The sequence below is a fragment of the Neoarius graeffei genome, chromosome 14 (genome assembly GCF_027579695.1).
Source record: "Neoarius graeffei isolate fNeoGra1 chromosome 14, fNeoGra1.pri, whole genome shotgun sequence".
Lineage (NCBI taxonomy): Eukaryota > Metazoa > Chordata > Actinopteri > Siluriformes > Ariidae > Neoarius > Neoarius graeffei.
The window spans coordinates 9,019,845-9,035,082 of record NC_083582.1 but is presented as its reverse complement, the minus strand read 5'-3'; the positions used below and the strand labels follow the sequence as shown (position 1 = coordinate 9,035,082).

Sequence of the window (15,238 nt, the reverse complement as noted above, 5' to 3'; positions counted from 1 at the left end):
CTTCGGGCCCTTAGATGGCACTGCATCACATACAGGCATGCTTCTGTATTGGAAATCACAAAATGGGCTCAGGAATATTTCCAGAGAACATTATCTGTGAACACAATTCACCGTGCCATCCGCCGTTGCCAGCTAAAACTCTATAGTTCAAAGAAGAAGCCGTATCTAAACATGATCCAGAAGCGCAGACATCTTCTCTGGGCCAAGGCTCATTTAAAATGGACTGTGGCAAAGTGGAAAACTGTTCTGTGGTCAGACGAATCAAAATTTGAAGTTCTTTATGGAAATCAGGGACGCCGTGTCATTCGGACTAAAGAGGAGAAGGACGACCCAAGTTGTTATCAGCGCTCAGTTCAGAAGCCTGCATCTCTGATGGTATGGGGTTGCATTAGTGCATGTGGCATGGGCAGCTTACACATTTGGAAAGACACCATCAATGCTGAAAGGTATATCCAGGTTCTAGAGCAACATATGCTCCCATCCAGACGACGTCTCTTTCAGGGAAGACCTTGCATTTTCCAACATGACAATGCCAAACCATATACTGCATCAATTACAGCATCATGGCTGTGTAGAAGAAGGGTCCGGGTACTGAACTGGCCAGTCTGCAGTCCAGATCTTTCACCCATAGAAAACATTTGGCGCATCATAAAATGGAAGATACGACAAAAAAGACCTAAGACAGTTGAGCAACTAGAATCCTACATTAGACAAGAATGGATTAACATTCCTATCCCTAAACTTGAGCAACTTGTCTCCTCAGTCCCCAGACGTTTACAGACTGTTGTAAAGAGAAAAGGGGATGTCTCACAGTGGTAAACATGGCCTTGTCCCAACTTTTTTGAGATGTTGTTGTCATGAAATTTAAAATCACCTAATTTTTCTCTTTAAATGATACATTTTCTCAGTTTAAACGTTTGATATGTCATCTATGTTCTATTCTGAATAAAATATGGAATTTTGAAACTTCCACATCATTGCATTCCGTTTTTATTTACAATTTGTACTTTGTCCCAACTTTTTTGGAATCGGGGTTGTACACTTTATAATAGATTATTAGATTCTAATAGAATAGATAAGCCAAAATAATTGGGGATCTTTTTTAACGGGCCCGACTCTTTACAAGTATGAATAGGTGGGCCTTGAAACCGAAAAGGCTGAGAACCCTCGATTGAAGCCAAATGTCTTTGGCCTATACCAGAAGAAAACCCACACAGGCATGAGAACATACAAACTCTAGATAGAAAGGCTCCAGGCAGGCAACCACAAGGTTTGAACCCAGAACCGTCTTGCTGTGTGGCAACAGTGCTAACCATTACACCACCACGTCACGTTGTTGCATGTTGAAACACGCTTTACCATGTCCTCATGCCTTTCTGTGAGATGTATATGATTTTTGAACGTCGGGTTTGACGGTGAGATTTGTGAACATGTCCTTACGTGAGACGCTGAAAGAGGATTCACAGCAGACTGGGCGTTTCCTCTTTTTCCTGAAGGAATTATTATGTAATTTCCTGCATTTTTCTTGTCATTTTTACACACAAAAAAAGTTTCGTCCCATCTTTCCTCACCAGGCACAGCTAATGTATGAACGCTTGTCGTTTATTCAATCAGACAATGAAAATGGTACAAATCTGAGTGCAGTCTGTCCTTCTCCTTCACTCCTTCAATGTTTTTTGTTAATTTTTACCCTCCCTGCTCTGGGTTTTTGGTGGGTGTACCGTAAGCTGTGACTCAGAAGAGAAGCAGGAAGTGTTTTGTGCTCAAATACCTCTCCTCCTTAACTAAATCTCTTCCTTTGTTTTTCTTCAACTTGAGAAAAGGTCTTCAGTGGTATTAACTCCAGCGAGGTAAGCAACAAATCCTCATGTTATCTAGAAACTTTTAAAGAAAGTTATAGTGGTCATTTTTGTTGTCTACACTCAACAACAACAACAATAACCATTTTCTGGAGAATTCCCTGCAAACTGGAGACAAAAAAAATGGACCACTTTGAGTTGATGCTTTATTTTCCTGGACAGCGTGTCAGATAATTATTGCAGTATCAAGCTTCTCCACCCTGCCCTGGGGCGGTTATTGTTTTATTATGGCTATCATATTCCATTCTCTGATTAGCTGCATGTGTACGGGTCGTGCCTCGAGTGTCTCAGACACGGCGCTGTTGACCCCTGTCAATCTCCTCATCTTTCTTTCCTTTCACTGCACAGACATATTTAATTTCTAATTTCTCCACTGTTGGGCCTCTTGTTGTGGATAATCATCTCCCAATCATTCAGAACTCAAACCCTACACCTCAAAACAGAGTTGGATGAATAGAACGATAGAGGGGTGAAGATGAAGGTGCAGGAGTGATCAGACCAGCATGTAGCTCTGTCTGTCGAGCAACCTGACTCTCCTCGCCGTGGGGCGTCCTCGGGTTTTATTCCCTCGGGTCCAGTTACCGGCTACATGTAAGCTTAACCAGGCCAGATGAACAAACACACACACACACACAAACACAGAGACCAAACGCAGGCAGGATGGAGCCAGAGCCAGAAGAAAGTGTGCCTGAACTGGCTGAGGGGATCATGCAGTTAAGTGCACGTACTTGTTCTGTTCTGCCATTTAGATTAGACATGTCTGTCTGTGTGCGTGTGTAAGCTCTTCCGTAGCCACGCCTTATATCTGTAGGCCCTCACCGCAATCTTTCATGCTTCTACTCTGTCATCCTTCCTGTGTGGTTTCTTTCACATGCATCTGAAAGAAACTAATATTTATTTTTAAAAAAAATCAGTCTAGTGTGTGGAAGGTTTATTTTTATTTTATTATAATTTTTTTTTTTTAGGAAGTACCACTCAAACCCATTCTGCTCACAACTTCTGTAGCAACCATGGTGTGAAGTGTCTCATCTGGATCTGTGTGTCTGCTCAAATTATTCATAAATATTGAGTGTCGGTTGTCAGCAGGGAAAATGCAAAGGAATGCATTAAAATCCGAGATATAAAAATTAATTTCATGGATCCAAAGTAGACGTTGTGGTGTATCCTGTGCTTTTGTTTATTCATTTATATTAATGGGATTAATGGAATATTTATTTTAAATGCATTACAAATTGGAGAAACAGAAATCAAACACATAATATCATTTGGAGTCAACTTATATTAAAAAAAAAAAAAAAAAAAAAAAAAAAAATATATATATATATATATATATATATATATATATATATATATATATATATATATATATATTAGTTGATGTTACTTTGTGCTATAATAATTATCACTTTATTCATTCATCTTGAACTAAAATTATATGATGAATTTACAACAAAAACAGCAAAGTCATAGAAATACGTATCCAAAAATTAGATAATAGAGTTTGACTATGTCCAGCTGTTTAGGAGGCGACAAGCTCTTGAGATAAAAAAACTACTTCTGTCTTTCAGTTCCCGATAATGGTTTGCGAGACAACTTTTGTTCCTAGTTGCGTACTTGTGGGCCGCCATCCTTGGAAGGAAGACGTACTGTAATTTCGATGGTTAGGTTCCTTTATAATTCTTTCAAGCTCACATGTGGTCGCCTCATGTCTTCATTTCTCCAGACTTGCAAGACTTGTCTTCAGGATGCCAGTTATGCCCATACAGTGATCCTTCAATCGTTGTATTTCCTCTTGGAGGTATTTCAGGATGCCGGTCCAGACCGGCGATGCGTACTCTAGCACCGGACGAATCTTACTCCAGTAAACTGTAATCCTCACATCCTTAGGTAGATTGGCCTTCCTGCATTCGCGTAGGAAGTATAACCTTTTGTTAGCTTTCTTAATTATTTCATTAAGATGGTGGTTCCAGCACAGATCCTGTTGTTGCCAAATACCTAAGAGTTTAAATGTCGAAACCCTCTCGACGGCAGCACTTCCTGTGTACACGTTGTCAGGCTGAGTGGACGCTCGGTTGAAGGATATCCGCACATCTTTAGTTTTCTTGCTGGGTTGAGAACCATTTGATTGGAACTTGACCACTCTTGGAGATTATCAAGCACCACTTGCATTGTGGACTCGGAGGCCTTCTGCGCTATGTTGTTGTAAAGCATCCTTGAGCACTATATAAAGAAAGGAGTTATATTAATTGAAATAAATAAATAGAATCAGACACATTTTTTCATGCGTGTACAAAAATCACACTCTATCAACACCACAAAACAGTTCTTTAATTAATACAGCATCTATTTCTATATTCCTTTTTCCCGTTTATTTTTAAAAATATATATTTCTATACAGTACACACTCACTGCTGTCCACTTTATTAGGAACACCTGATCATTTACGCAGTGATCTCTCCAGAGACTGTTGTATGCAAAAGTCCCAGGAAATCAGCAGTTCCTGAATCACTCAAAGCAGCCTGTCTGGAACCAACAACCATGCTACGGTTAAAGTCACCGAGATCACATTTTTATCCCTTGATGATTCTGATATCTGATGTGATCAAACATGACCTCTTGACCTGTATCTCATCTCATCTCATTATCTCTAGCCGCTTTATCCTTCTACAGGGTCGCAGGCAAGCTGGAGCTTATCCCAGCTGACTACGGGCGAAAGGCGGGGTACACCCTGGACAAGTCGCCAGGTCATCACAGGGCTGACACACAGACACAGACAACCATTCACACTCACATTCACACCTACGCTCAATTTAGAGTCACCAGTTAACCTAACCTGCATGTCTTTGGACTGTGGGGGAAACCGGAGCACCCGGAGGAAACCCACGCGGACACGGGGAGAACATGCAAACTCCGCACAGAAAGGCCCTCGCCGGCCCCGGGGCTCGAACCCGGACCTTCTTGCTGTGAGGCGACAGCGCTAACCACTACACCACCGTGCCGCCCCCTGACCTGTATCTGCATAAGTTTATGAATTGCTACTGCTGCTGCGACCTGATTGGTTGTGTTACAGGTTAAAAAATTTCAACCTAGGTGATTTTTTTTTTTTTTTGACCTAGTTCATAATTTCCAACCTAGGTAAAAATTTGGATGATCTAAGACTCTTAAAAGGGATTTTCCATGACTTTTTTTTTTTGTCTCTCTTACTTCCATCCACGCCGACCTGGTATTTCCTGTTGTCCGTCTACCTATTCAGCATTTTTGAAAATATCTTTTTTCATACTTAACCAGGATTCAAACTCAGAACCTTCTGATTCTAACCACTAGACCCGTAATGATTGCCATGGAAGGTGTGATTAATATATTTTGAATTTATTAATGAGTCCAGTCTTATTACATCATACAAAGTCTTCCCAAATCCTAACCTGAGATAGAGTAAGTCTCCCTAATACAAGTAGCAAATTATGAACTGGGTTAAAAATTCCACCTGAAATACAATTCTGACCAGTGAATAGATAACTGCAGGTGTTCCTAATAAAGTGGACGGTGAGTGTTATTACTCCTACCTGTAAGTTCTTGTAAGGAAATCTTTTTTTTTTTTTTTTAAATCCTTTAATACAGAATTCACCTGAAGACTGACACTTTTGCAGGTTTGCATATCGGTGTTTTTTAGTTTTGCTCCAGTGCATTTGCTGAGGCCTCGCAGTCATTTAGTGGCAAGTCACGTGAGGAATTTTGTGCTAAATTTAAAAGTGTGATTTTGATTTTAGTCAAATTTCTGATTGGAAACAGAGCTGCTTTTCTGAGAGCTTAACCTGAGAGCGTTAGTGTGCTGTATCAGAGCTGGTAAGATGGCAGCTCGTGGACGACTGAACAAGCAACTCGGCATGTGAGTCACAGAGGGTTTTTTGAGCGATTATGGAAAACCGTGACTCATGAAATGAGCGGTGTCTGGAATTCTGGGGAGAGCCTCAATCATGTGCTCTGTGGTTGTCTTGTTAGGCGTGGTCACTTGCTTTTGCCTGTTTTGTCATTTCTTTTTCCTCTTTGCGTCTTGCAGTTGTGTTTCTCACAGGTGGGTTGACAAGAAGCTCTAAATATAATAAGTACTTGCTTGTATTTAGTACTGTTTTAAAATTCTGTATCTGCTATTTTGCTATAACACGCATATATATATTTTAAGAAAATTGTAGTCAGTTCAGAGTAATCAGGGTACTGTGGAGCGATATGACATGAATATCATATATTTGATTCTTAAAGACATTTCTATTATGCATGATATGTATCACGATGCACAAAAATGTATTTAATACTTTATTTAATGTCAAAGATTACAGTACTGTGCAAAAGTCTTCGGTACATGTAAAGAAATGCTGTAGAGCAAAAATGGCTTCAAAATTAATGAAATAATTTAACATAAAAAATACTATAAACAGTAATCAGTAAGCCATAATAAATGCAACAAAGTCGATATTTGGTGTGAGACGACCATTTGCTTTAAAAAATATAGTAGTCTCCGGTCCAGTGAGTGCAGTTTTATAAGGAAGGAAGTGAGCTGTAGGTTTTACTGAGCATCTTACAGAACCAGCCACAGTTCTTCTGGACACTTTGACTGTCACACTCGCGTCTTCATTTGGCACCAAAACCCCAGTAGCCTTCGTTATGTTTTCTTTTTTCATCTGAAAAGTGGCCTCTTAGGGAATATGCTGCTCAGATAGAAACTTTTTTTTTTTCTGTAACATTTAATTTTGTGGCGGCACGGTGGTGTAGTGGTTAGCGCTGTCGCCTCACAGCAAGAAGGTCCTGGGTTCGAGCCCCGGGGCCGGCGAGGGCCTTTCTGTGTGGAGTTTGCATGTTGTCCGCGTGGGTTTCCTCCGGGTGCTCTGGTTTCCCCCACAGTCCAAAGACATGCAGGTTAGGTTAACTGGTGACTCTAAATTGACCGTAAGTGTGAATGGTTGTCTATGTGTCAGCCCTGTGATGACCTGGCGACTTGTCCAGGGTGTACCCCGCCTTTCGCCCGTAGTCAGCTGGGATAGGCTCCAGCTTGCCTGTGACCCTGTAGAAGGATAAAGCGGCTAGAGATAATGAGATGAGATTTAATTTTGTGCTGGAAAAAAAAAATGAACATTTGAAACTCTAAAATGTTTCTGTGATGCTTTGACTCGATAATGTAGAAGTCATAAAATAGAAATCTATAACAAAGTTTGTATAAAAAAAGACTTTTGCACAGTGCTGTGTGTGTACCTATATATGACTCTCTCTCTCTCTCTCTCTCTCTCTCTCTCACACACACACACACACACACACACACAGTGGATATAAAAAGTGTACACACTCCTTTAAAATGATCGGGGGTTTTTTTATGTAAAAAAAATGAGACCATGGTAAATAATTTCTTTGATTAATGCCCTCCTTGCCCGGTCTGTGAGTTTTGGTGGGCGGGGCCTTCTCTTGTCGGGTTTGTAGTGGTGCCATATTCTTTCCATTTTGCTATAATGGATTTAATGGTGCTCTGTGGGATATTTAAAGTTTGGGATATTTTTTATAACCCAACCCTGATCTGTATTTCTCCACAACTTTGTCTCTGACCTGTTTGGAGGCTCCTTGGTTTTCATGTTGCTTGCTTAGTGGTGTTGCAGAGTCAGGGTCCTTCCAGAACAGGGTGATTTATACAGACATCATGTGACACTTTGATTGCACACAGGTGGATCTTAATCAACTAATTGTGACTTATGAAGTAAATTGCTTGGAGCAGCTCTTATTTAGGGGTTTCATACGAAAGGGGGTGAATACTTATGCACACTCCAGATTTCATCTCAATTATTGTTTGTGTCACAATAAAAAAACAATGTGCACCTTTTAAAGTTGCAGGCATGTTGTATAAATCAAATGGTGCTAACCCTCCAAAATTCCATTTTAATTCCAGCTTGTGATGCAACAAAACAGGACAAACACCAAGGGGGATGAATACTTTTGCAAGACACTGTATAAATACGATGTGATTTGCAGCTGCACTACTGTCAGAGTTGCTGTTGCAGAAAATTAATCAACACCTTCTATTGTAACAGAGTAGGAAAGTTTGTTTTTCTCATGTTGTGTCCCTCTGTTCCTGCAGAATGCTCCGTTTCCAGGCTGCTCCAGATCAGTTCGGGCCCGAGGTGAGGGAGCTGGGTGTGCACTGCTGGAGGGTGGAGAAGCTGAAGGCCGTGCCGCTGGCTGCGTCTGAAGTCGGCGCTTTCTATAATGGAGATTCTTACCTGGTGCTGCAGAACAGAGGAGATGAAGGAGCCGATTTGCACATGTGGATCGGTGAGATTACGCCTAGTCTGACATTAAAACTGACTTTTTTTTTTAATAAACACTCTTGGTCATGATCAGGGTATGAATTATGTGATTAAGGGATTTGTGAATGGAGTCTGACCTTCTTAATTAAACATGCTGTAAAGACTGTAGAGCTTCTTAAAAACAGACACTATAATACTGTATTTCTCAAGTCCTCAATTCCTCTGGGTAAAATAACAAGTACCTAGTATATCTAAAGGTTCTGACTGCAAAGTTGAATTGTGGGCAAAATGTTCTATTTCTGTTTCTTTTGGAGTTTCGAGATGTTTCGCTGCTGCCCACATACACCGTGTATCCTGTGTGTAAATGTTTCGTCGAGATAAAAAGCGTCCCGCATTTTATGATTCCGGAGCTCACCAAAGCAAGTGTACAGCAATATCGCGTGACCACCGTGGGGCGTGTTTGAGCTACTTTTAACTAAAACAAGTCGACATGAGTCCGCGAACATGGCGGACTCGGCTCTCCTGCTAGCGGCAAACAAAAGGAAATCCTGCCTAGTGAGTGCAACTGCAAGATAGAGCAAGGTTAGATGACGTCATTTTTCTGGACCGAAAACTAAGGGCGTATTCACACCTACGTTGTTTGGTCCGGACCAAACGAACCAAATTTCCCTTGGTCCGGACCTTTTGGGTTGGTCTGAATACAAACCACCAAACTCTGGTCCGGACCAAACAAGCGGACCGAGACCGAGCTGCAAGGTCGGACTCGGTCCGGACCAAAGAAACCCTGGTGCGGACCTTTTGGAGGTGTGAAAGCAGACCGGACCTAATCCGACAGTTTTGATTTTTTGTACCTCGAGAGCTTCCGTCGTTTGTCGAGCATTATGGGAAACAGAGTCTTGACACTCCACCGCAAAGTGCAAACACTGTTTCGGTTGTCAAGGGAACCTTACAACAGTCATTCAGTCATTCAGACCAGTGGTAGGCTAGACTACAGAGTACAAAAAATGAGTAGGGGGCAAACGTGGGCCGAGGAAGAAACGCGTACTCTTGTGGATATATGGGCAGATGTCCACATATCTGAGCTTTTGGAGAGAACACACAAAAATGCCGACGGGTTTGCTGTATTCAGTGAGAAAATGAAGGAGAAGGGGTTCACGCGCTCCCCAGAACAAAGTCGGCTAAAAGTGAAGAAACTCCGTCAGACCTACATTAAAATCAGGGACATTCTTTCAAAAAGTGGCGGTACTAGCGACGCAAAAAAGAAATTCATCTATTACGATGGATAAGGCGAGTATCCCGACACATACCTCCTCCGTCTTGCGTGAAGAGCCAGAACTGTCACAACATGATGTGCGCTCATCAGCACTATCCTCCGTAGCCGCCTTGCCCTTTGAAGTCGTCGTTGATAAATTACTTGTACAACAGCATAGTAATCGCACAATTGTGAAAACAGTAAAAACTGGAAAAAACATATAGCTTTGATGACATTAAAAAGAATAACAGCGCGGAAAGCCTCCATGACTACTTTTGAACTTAACGCTTTGTGCGCGTGTCGTCTCTGACCAATAGCTGAACGGCCTCAGGGCGCGTGGCTTTGTTGACAGATTTTGGTCCGCTTACTAAAATGTACAGTGTGAAAGCGAACCGCACCAAAATGAAAAAATAAAAAAAACATTTGGTTCGGACCAAAGCAAGTGAACTATCGAACTATCCTGGTCTGAATACACCCTAAATCATTCTAGCTAGTGCTTAGCTATCTTAACCTTAGAATGCATGGGCTTGACTCCACAGTAACGAGTATGGAGTTATACACCTAATGTTTTGATCTTACAGAGGAAGAAACGAGAACACAAAAGCAGGAACAGAGAAACTATATATTTATTCATCTTTGGTTTCACGGCTCTATTCGCGAATGTCAACCACAAATTACACAAATCCCTGCAACTCAAAACTCTCCGAGGTTGATGCAGAGTCACAATGTTTTCCCTGCATCACCATCTTGGTGTGACACAGTTCCATAGTTATGCTAATTAGTTCAAGCTCCTCATGTTTGGCTGTTTCCTGTTTCATACTGTTTACCTCAAGAGGGAGGAAAATGGTCCCAAAATGGAGAAAAGCGACCCTTAGGACATTAAAATGATCACACCCCATTTGTCCATGTGAGAAGAGTTTGGTTCCAAAATGCTATATATCCAATTCCATTGTTTCGAGAAAAATCAATTTTTCTGATTACGGGAAGTAATAAAAGGAAAACCACTGTATCCTGTTTTAAAATTTATTGACTAACTCCTTAATGATAATAAACTTCAAAAATGAAATCCAGAACTGATTAACAGCTTTCAACTGAACCAAGTAATTTTTTTTTTTTGTCAAGTTACTACATATCCACGCCACGGCATTTTTACGCAAAATGCTACATATCCCTTTCTATTTAAAGTGCATTTAAAGGAACAGTCCACCGTACTTCCATAATGAAATATGCTCTTATCTGAATTGAGATGAGCTGATCCGTACCTCTCCGAGCTTTGCGCGACCTCCCAGTCAGTCAGACGCGCTGTCACTCCTGTTAGCAATGTAGCTAGGTTCAGTATGGCCAACGGTATTTTTTGGGGCTGTAGTTAGATGCGACCAAACTCTTCCGTGTTTTTCCTGTTTAGATAGGTTTATATGACCAGTGATATGAAACAAGTTCAGTTACACAAATTGAAACGTGGCGATTTTCTATGCTATGGAAAGTCCGCACTATAATGACAGGCGTACTAACACCTTCTGCGCGCTTCGACAGCGCATTGATACGGAGCTGGCCGTGCCCGAAGAGGAGTGAAGGTATCAATGCGCTGTCGAAGCGCGCAGAAGGTGTTAGTACGCCTGTCATTATAGTGCGGACTTTCCATAGCATAGAAAATCGCCACGTTTCAATTTGTGTAACTGAACTTGTTTCATATCACTGGTCATATAAACCTATGTAAACAGGAAAAACGCGGAAGAGTTTGGTCGCATCTAACTACAGCCCCAAAAAATACCATTGGCCATGCTGAGCCTAGCTACATTGCTAACAGGAGTGACAGCGCATCTGACTGACTGGGAGGTCGCGCAAAGCTCGGAGAGGTACGGATCAGCTCGTCTCAATTCAGATAAGAGCATATTTCATTATGGAAGTATGGTGGACTGTTCCTTTAACCATGTTCTTTCATGACAGATATATCTGAAATTGGATATATAATGTGCTTTAGTATCCTGAAAAATGGGCAATGTCAACCGGTGTGAGTTTATCAGCACGGCAAAACACACATGTACTTGCTTTATGCGTGCACACAATGTCTGGTATTTTCCTGGCACCCAAATGCCGCATTTTCTTAACGTGTTTTCGATTATGATTTGCTTTTGACGGCCTATGTTTCTTCCCCACTGGTGAAACCATCACGACCTCCTCTGGTCCGTGGAAATTATTCATAATTCAGTGTGAAATTGTCCAATAAATGTGAGAAGTGACAAAGCGATTTCCTACTTCATGGGCGCAGCCATCTTTGAGGACTTCACGCCAATGGTGGCCTCTGATTGGCCAAATGGATATGTCTGTTTTTGAGAAAAATCGGTGATGGCGCTTGTTGTGTTTTGGAACGAAAGGCCATAATGCAGTGTGTAAATCAATGGCAGATATCATGTTTTGGTGAAAACTGAATATGGTACGAGTAAGATATGATAATTGCTGATGGTTTGGTGGCGGGAGTTTCAATTTTTCAATTTTGGCGTTTATCGCGTTTTGGAACCAAACTCTTCTATTGTTCTTGCGAGACAGGAAAATGCATGCACAATAACAAAGACTGAAAATTTCAGATGACTTTGCAGTCTAAAATAAATAAGCTGTGTAAAAGTTGAACTAGCTTCAAATTTTTAAGTGAAGTTAAAGTAGGAAATTTAAAAGATCTTCAGTTTTTAAGCAAAGTGCAAGAAAGTCTCGCAAAAGGGGAAAAACATCTCACACACAAACACCTTTTTTTAAGTTCCTATTCAGTTAGCACTTCTTCCCCAAATAACCTGGAAAACATTAGTTAAAGCTAACTACCAACAGCTAATCTCTCAAATGTTAGCTAGCATAGCAATAACCAAGATGATACAAACTAGCTGAATGCTAATAGCTAGCTGTCACAATACAAACTACAGTACCTTAACTAATACAACGCGTGTCAACTGACAGATCACAGTGCTAGGTATTAGCTTTCAGCTAGTTTGGATCATGCTAGGTGATGTTTGCTAACATTTGTTGGGAATTTTGATAGATTTCTGTCCCTAAAAAGTCATCTTACAGTATGTCTTGACAAATACACGATGACAGAGAAATGTAGTGATGTTTGGAGTAGAAAGTAGAAGTTTTTTCTGTTCAAATGTTGAAAGTAAAAGCTAAAGTATGAGGTGCATTGGGACAATATCTATCTTCATGTCACACTTTGAGGTCAGAAATTTACATACACATTTCATCTCACTTAGGATCACTATTTTAAGAACATATCTTCGAATGGTGAATGTACTTGTAGCGGCCAAAGTAGAATGCATATAGATGTGAATTACAATTTATGTTAAAAGGTATAAATAATTTCATTTGAGTGTGTAATTTCATATAAGTAGTTTATTTCATGATTAAGATGATGAATAATATGTGGCAAGGTTAGAAGAATTACGCTACGTTCACACTGCAAGGCTTAATGCTCAATTCCGATTTTTTTGTGAAATCCAATTTTTTTGTGAGGTCGTTCACATTAACAAATATATGCGACTTGTATGTGATCCTCAGTATGAACGAAAAGCGACCTAAAAGTGTTCCGCATGCGCATTGCAGGATACGACGACGTCACACGCAGTGAGTATGGCCAGTGTTTACGGAAGTAAAACCGCCCGGTTGCGGTATGACTCATCCAATCTAGCTTGAATAGCTGCATCCCCCCAAATGGAAATCAGCTCCCTAACCTCTGCGTCCTTCCATTGAGAAGATTCAGAACCTTCACAGCCCGAAGCGTCCCTCGCACTGATGTCATGCGCAGGGGCGCAGATACGTTTTTTGAACTGGGAGGGACAAAAAACTGGGGGGGACAAAGCTGCCAGCAAACCAACCCCAACCCCGATATGCCTGTCAAACTTGTTGTTAGTAACCATAGCAACCAAGCTCGAGCTCGCAACCTGTGCAGTCTGCGCAGCTCAACCAACCGAATATCAGTCTTTGTTTTATGTGAGTTGTTGCAACTATGTATACACTGCTGTGCACCTCAATAAACTGAATGGTAATTAGTCTTTTGATTTTTCCGTGAGGTTTGCCTTATGCAAAGAAAGACAGCATAGACGTTTTTTCCTCCCTATAAGTGGGGGGGACCGAACGAGGTGAATTTAAATATGACTCGTCCCACCCTCTATCTGCACCCGTGATTATGTGCCAGGTTGTTGTAACTTTTTTGAGAGACCCGCCGCTTACTTCAGCGCAGAATAGTGACGTTTGTGGCTTGTTGATGACGTGTAAGTCGGATGAATGCGACCTGGCGGTTCAGACTGAAGTCGCATATGAAAAGAGCGGATAGGAATCGGAATTAGGACCACATATCCAAACGGCCTGGGTCGGATTTGAAAAAATCAGATCTGTGTCGTTCATATTGTCAATAAAAGATCGGATACAAGTCACATATGGGCGAAAAGATCGGATTTGAGTCACTTCAGCCTGCAGTGTGAACATAGCCTTAGAGACCGTTAGAATTAGAATTAGAAGAATTAGAATTAGAATTCATATGCGAAGAATTAGAATTCCATAGGACCGGTCTCGCGCTTCTCAGGGCAGATCTCAAGAAGCCGTGGAAGCGAACAGTTTTTCTTACCTGACTCTCTGAATCTTAGAACCTTTGTAATTGTTAAACCGAGGATTAAAGTTCAACTTTCAAGACGTTTCAAGTGGATTTATTGCCAGGCACATAGACATTGAGAGTGGAAACAGTTACTTTGGGTCAGAGACTTCGTCAGTGTAAGCTATAGCACTTTTCTCAAGGTCTCACTAAGAACAAGCCTCTACAGTACTGTATATATCACGAGTGAAAATATTTTCAACACGAGAAGATAAACTTCATATCTTCACACCACCGTGTAATGTTCTTTATATTATATGGACACATCCACAAAAACATATGCAAGTTAATCAAAATAATTTTAATTTTGAACCGGTTCGCCATTCTGACAAACACGCGTCTAGTTAGCGGGAAAACACTGGGCGTGACGTCTTCGGAGTGAAATATTAGTGATTATTATCCAGACAGGACACTTTTTCCATGGAATAAAAACGTGTTCTATTCCCTTCTAGCGTGTTTCATTCATTTGGTTTGATAGCATGCAATATTGTTAGCATATCGCTTATCCTACGTGTATTACGTCACTCTCCATTCACCAGTGGAGAATGAGCATTGCATGGTTGTCAAGACAACATGACGTCACACGTCAGAGACGTAAAACTTCTGTGCTAGCGAGTGACTGACAATTTGGAAACAAACATGGCCGCCAGGTTTGCTTTGTTAAATACAGAAGTTTTGAGAGAATTTTGAAAGAGAAAGATGCGTTGAACACCCGAAAGGAATGTGTATGTATAATAATAATAATAATAATATTGGCTGGCTTTTTTTCATGGTGTATCAGATATATCCCATTCAGCTACTCATCTTCGACTCGTTCAGTGTCATGCTAGCTGAATGGAATATATCTGATAGACCACGCAATGCCAGCCAATATTATTTAAATATGTCACTCAGATCCGCGATGTATTTCGTATGAAAAATGTGAGGTTTTTTTAACACGAGAAGATAAACTTCATATCTTCAAGTCAACGTGTGATTTTCTTATTATTATATAGACACATTCACAAACAAAAAGTATTCAAATTTATCAAAACAACTCCCTCATCGATTTCCTCACGAGTGACATCTGTCACTGTTTTGGTTCTCCATGTCCCGTATGGGGCTCGTATGAAAAATACGTACGAGTGTTGTATTTCCCAGTAAATCTCTCATGTCTATATAACATAAACAAATCTGGGATTAAGCAAATTATTGTTTCTTTGTTATTTCACAC

At 40.8% G+C, this 15,238-nt stretch overlaps 1 protein-coding gene across 2 annotated transcripts in view; it reads left to right on the top strand.

Moving 5' to 3' along the window:
- Window positions 1-1,565: 1,565 nt before the first annotated feature.
- Window positions 1,566-15,238, top strand: part of capgb (capping protein (actin filament), gelsolin-like b) — a 43,874-nt gene continuing 30,201 nt past the window's right edge. Inside the window, exons 1-2 of one of the 2 annotated variants that reach the window (XM_060939226.1) lie at window positions 1,566-1,850; window positions 7,975-8,168. In XM_060939226.1, coding sequence (XP_060795209.1) covers window positions 7,976-8,168 — 193 coding nt within the window. In that variant the 5' untranslated portion in view covers window positions 1,566-1,850; window position 7,975. Of the gene's footprint in view, window positions 1,851-5,906; window positions 5,932-7,974; window positions 8,169-15,238 lie in introns of those variants that run through there. The other variant, XM_060939225.1, reaches the window with a different exon arrangement.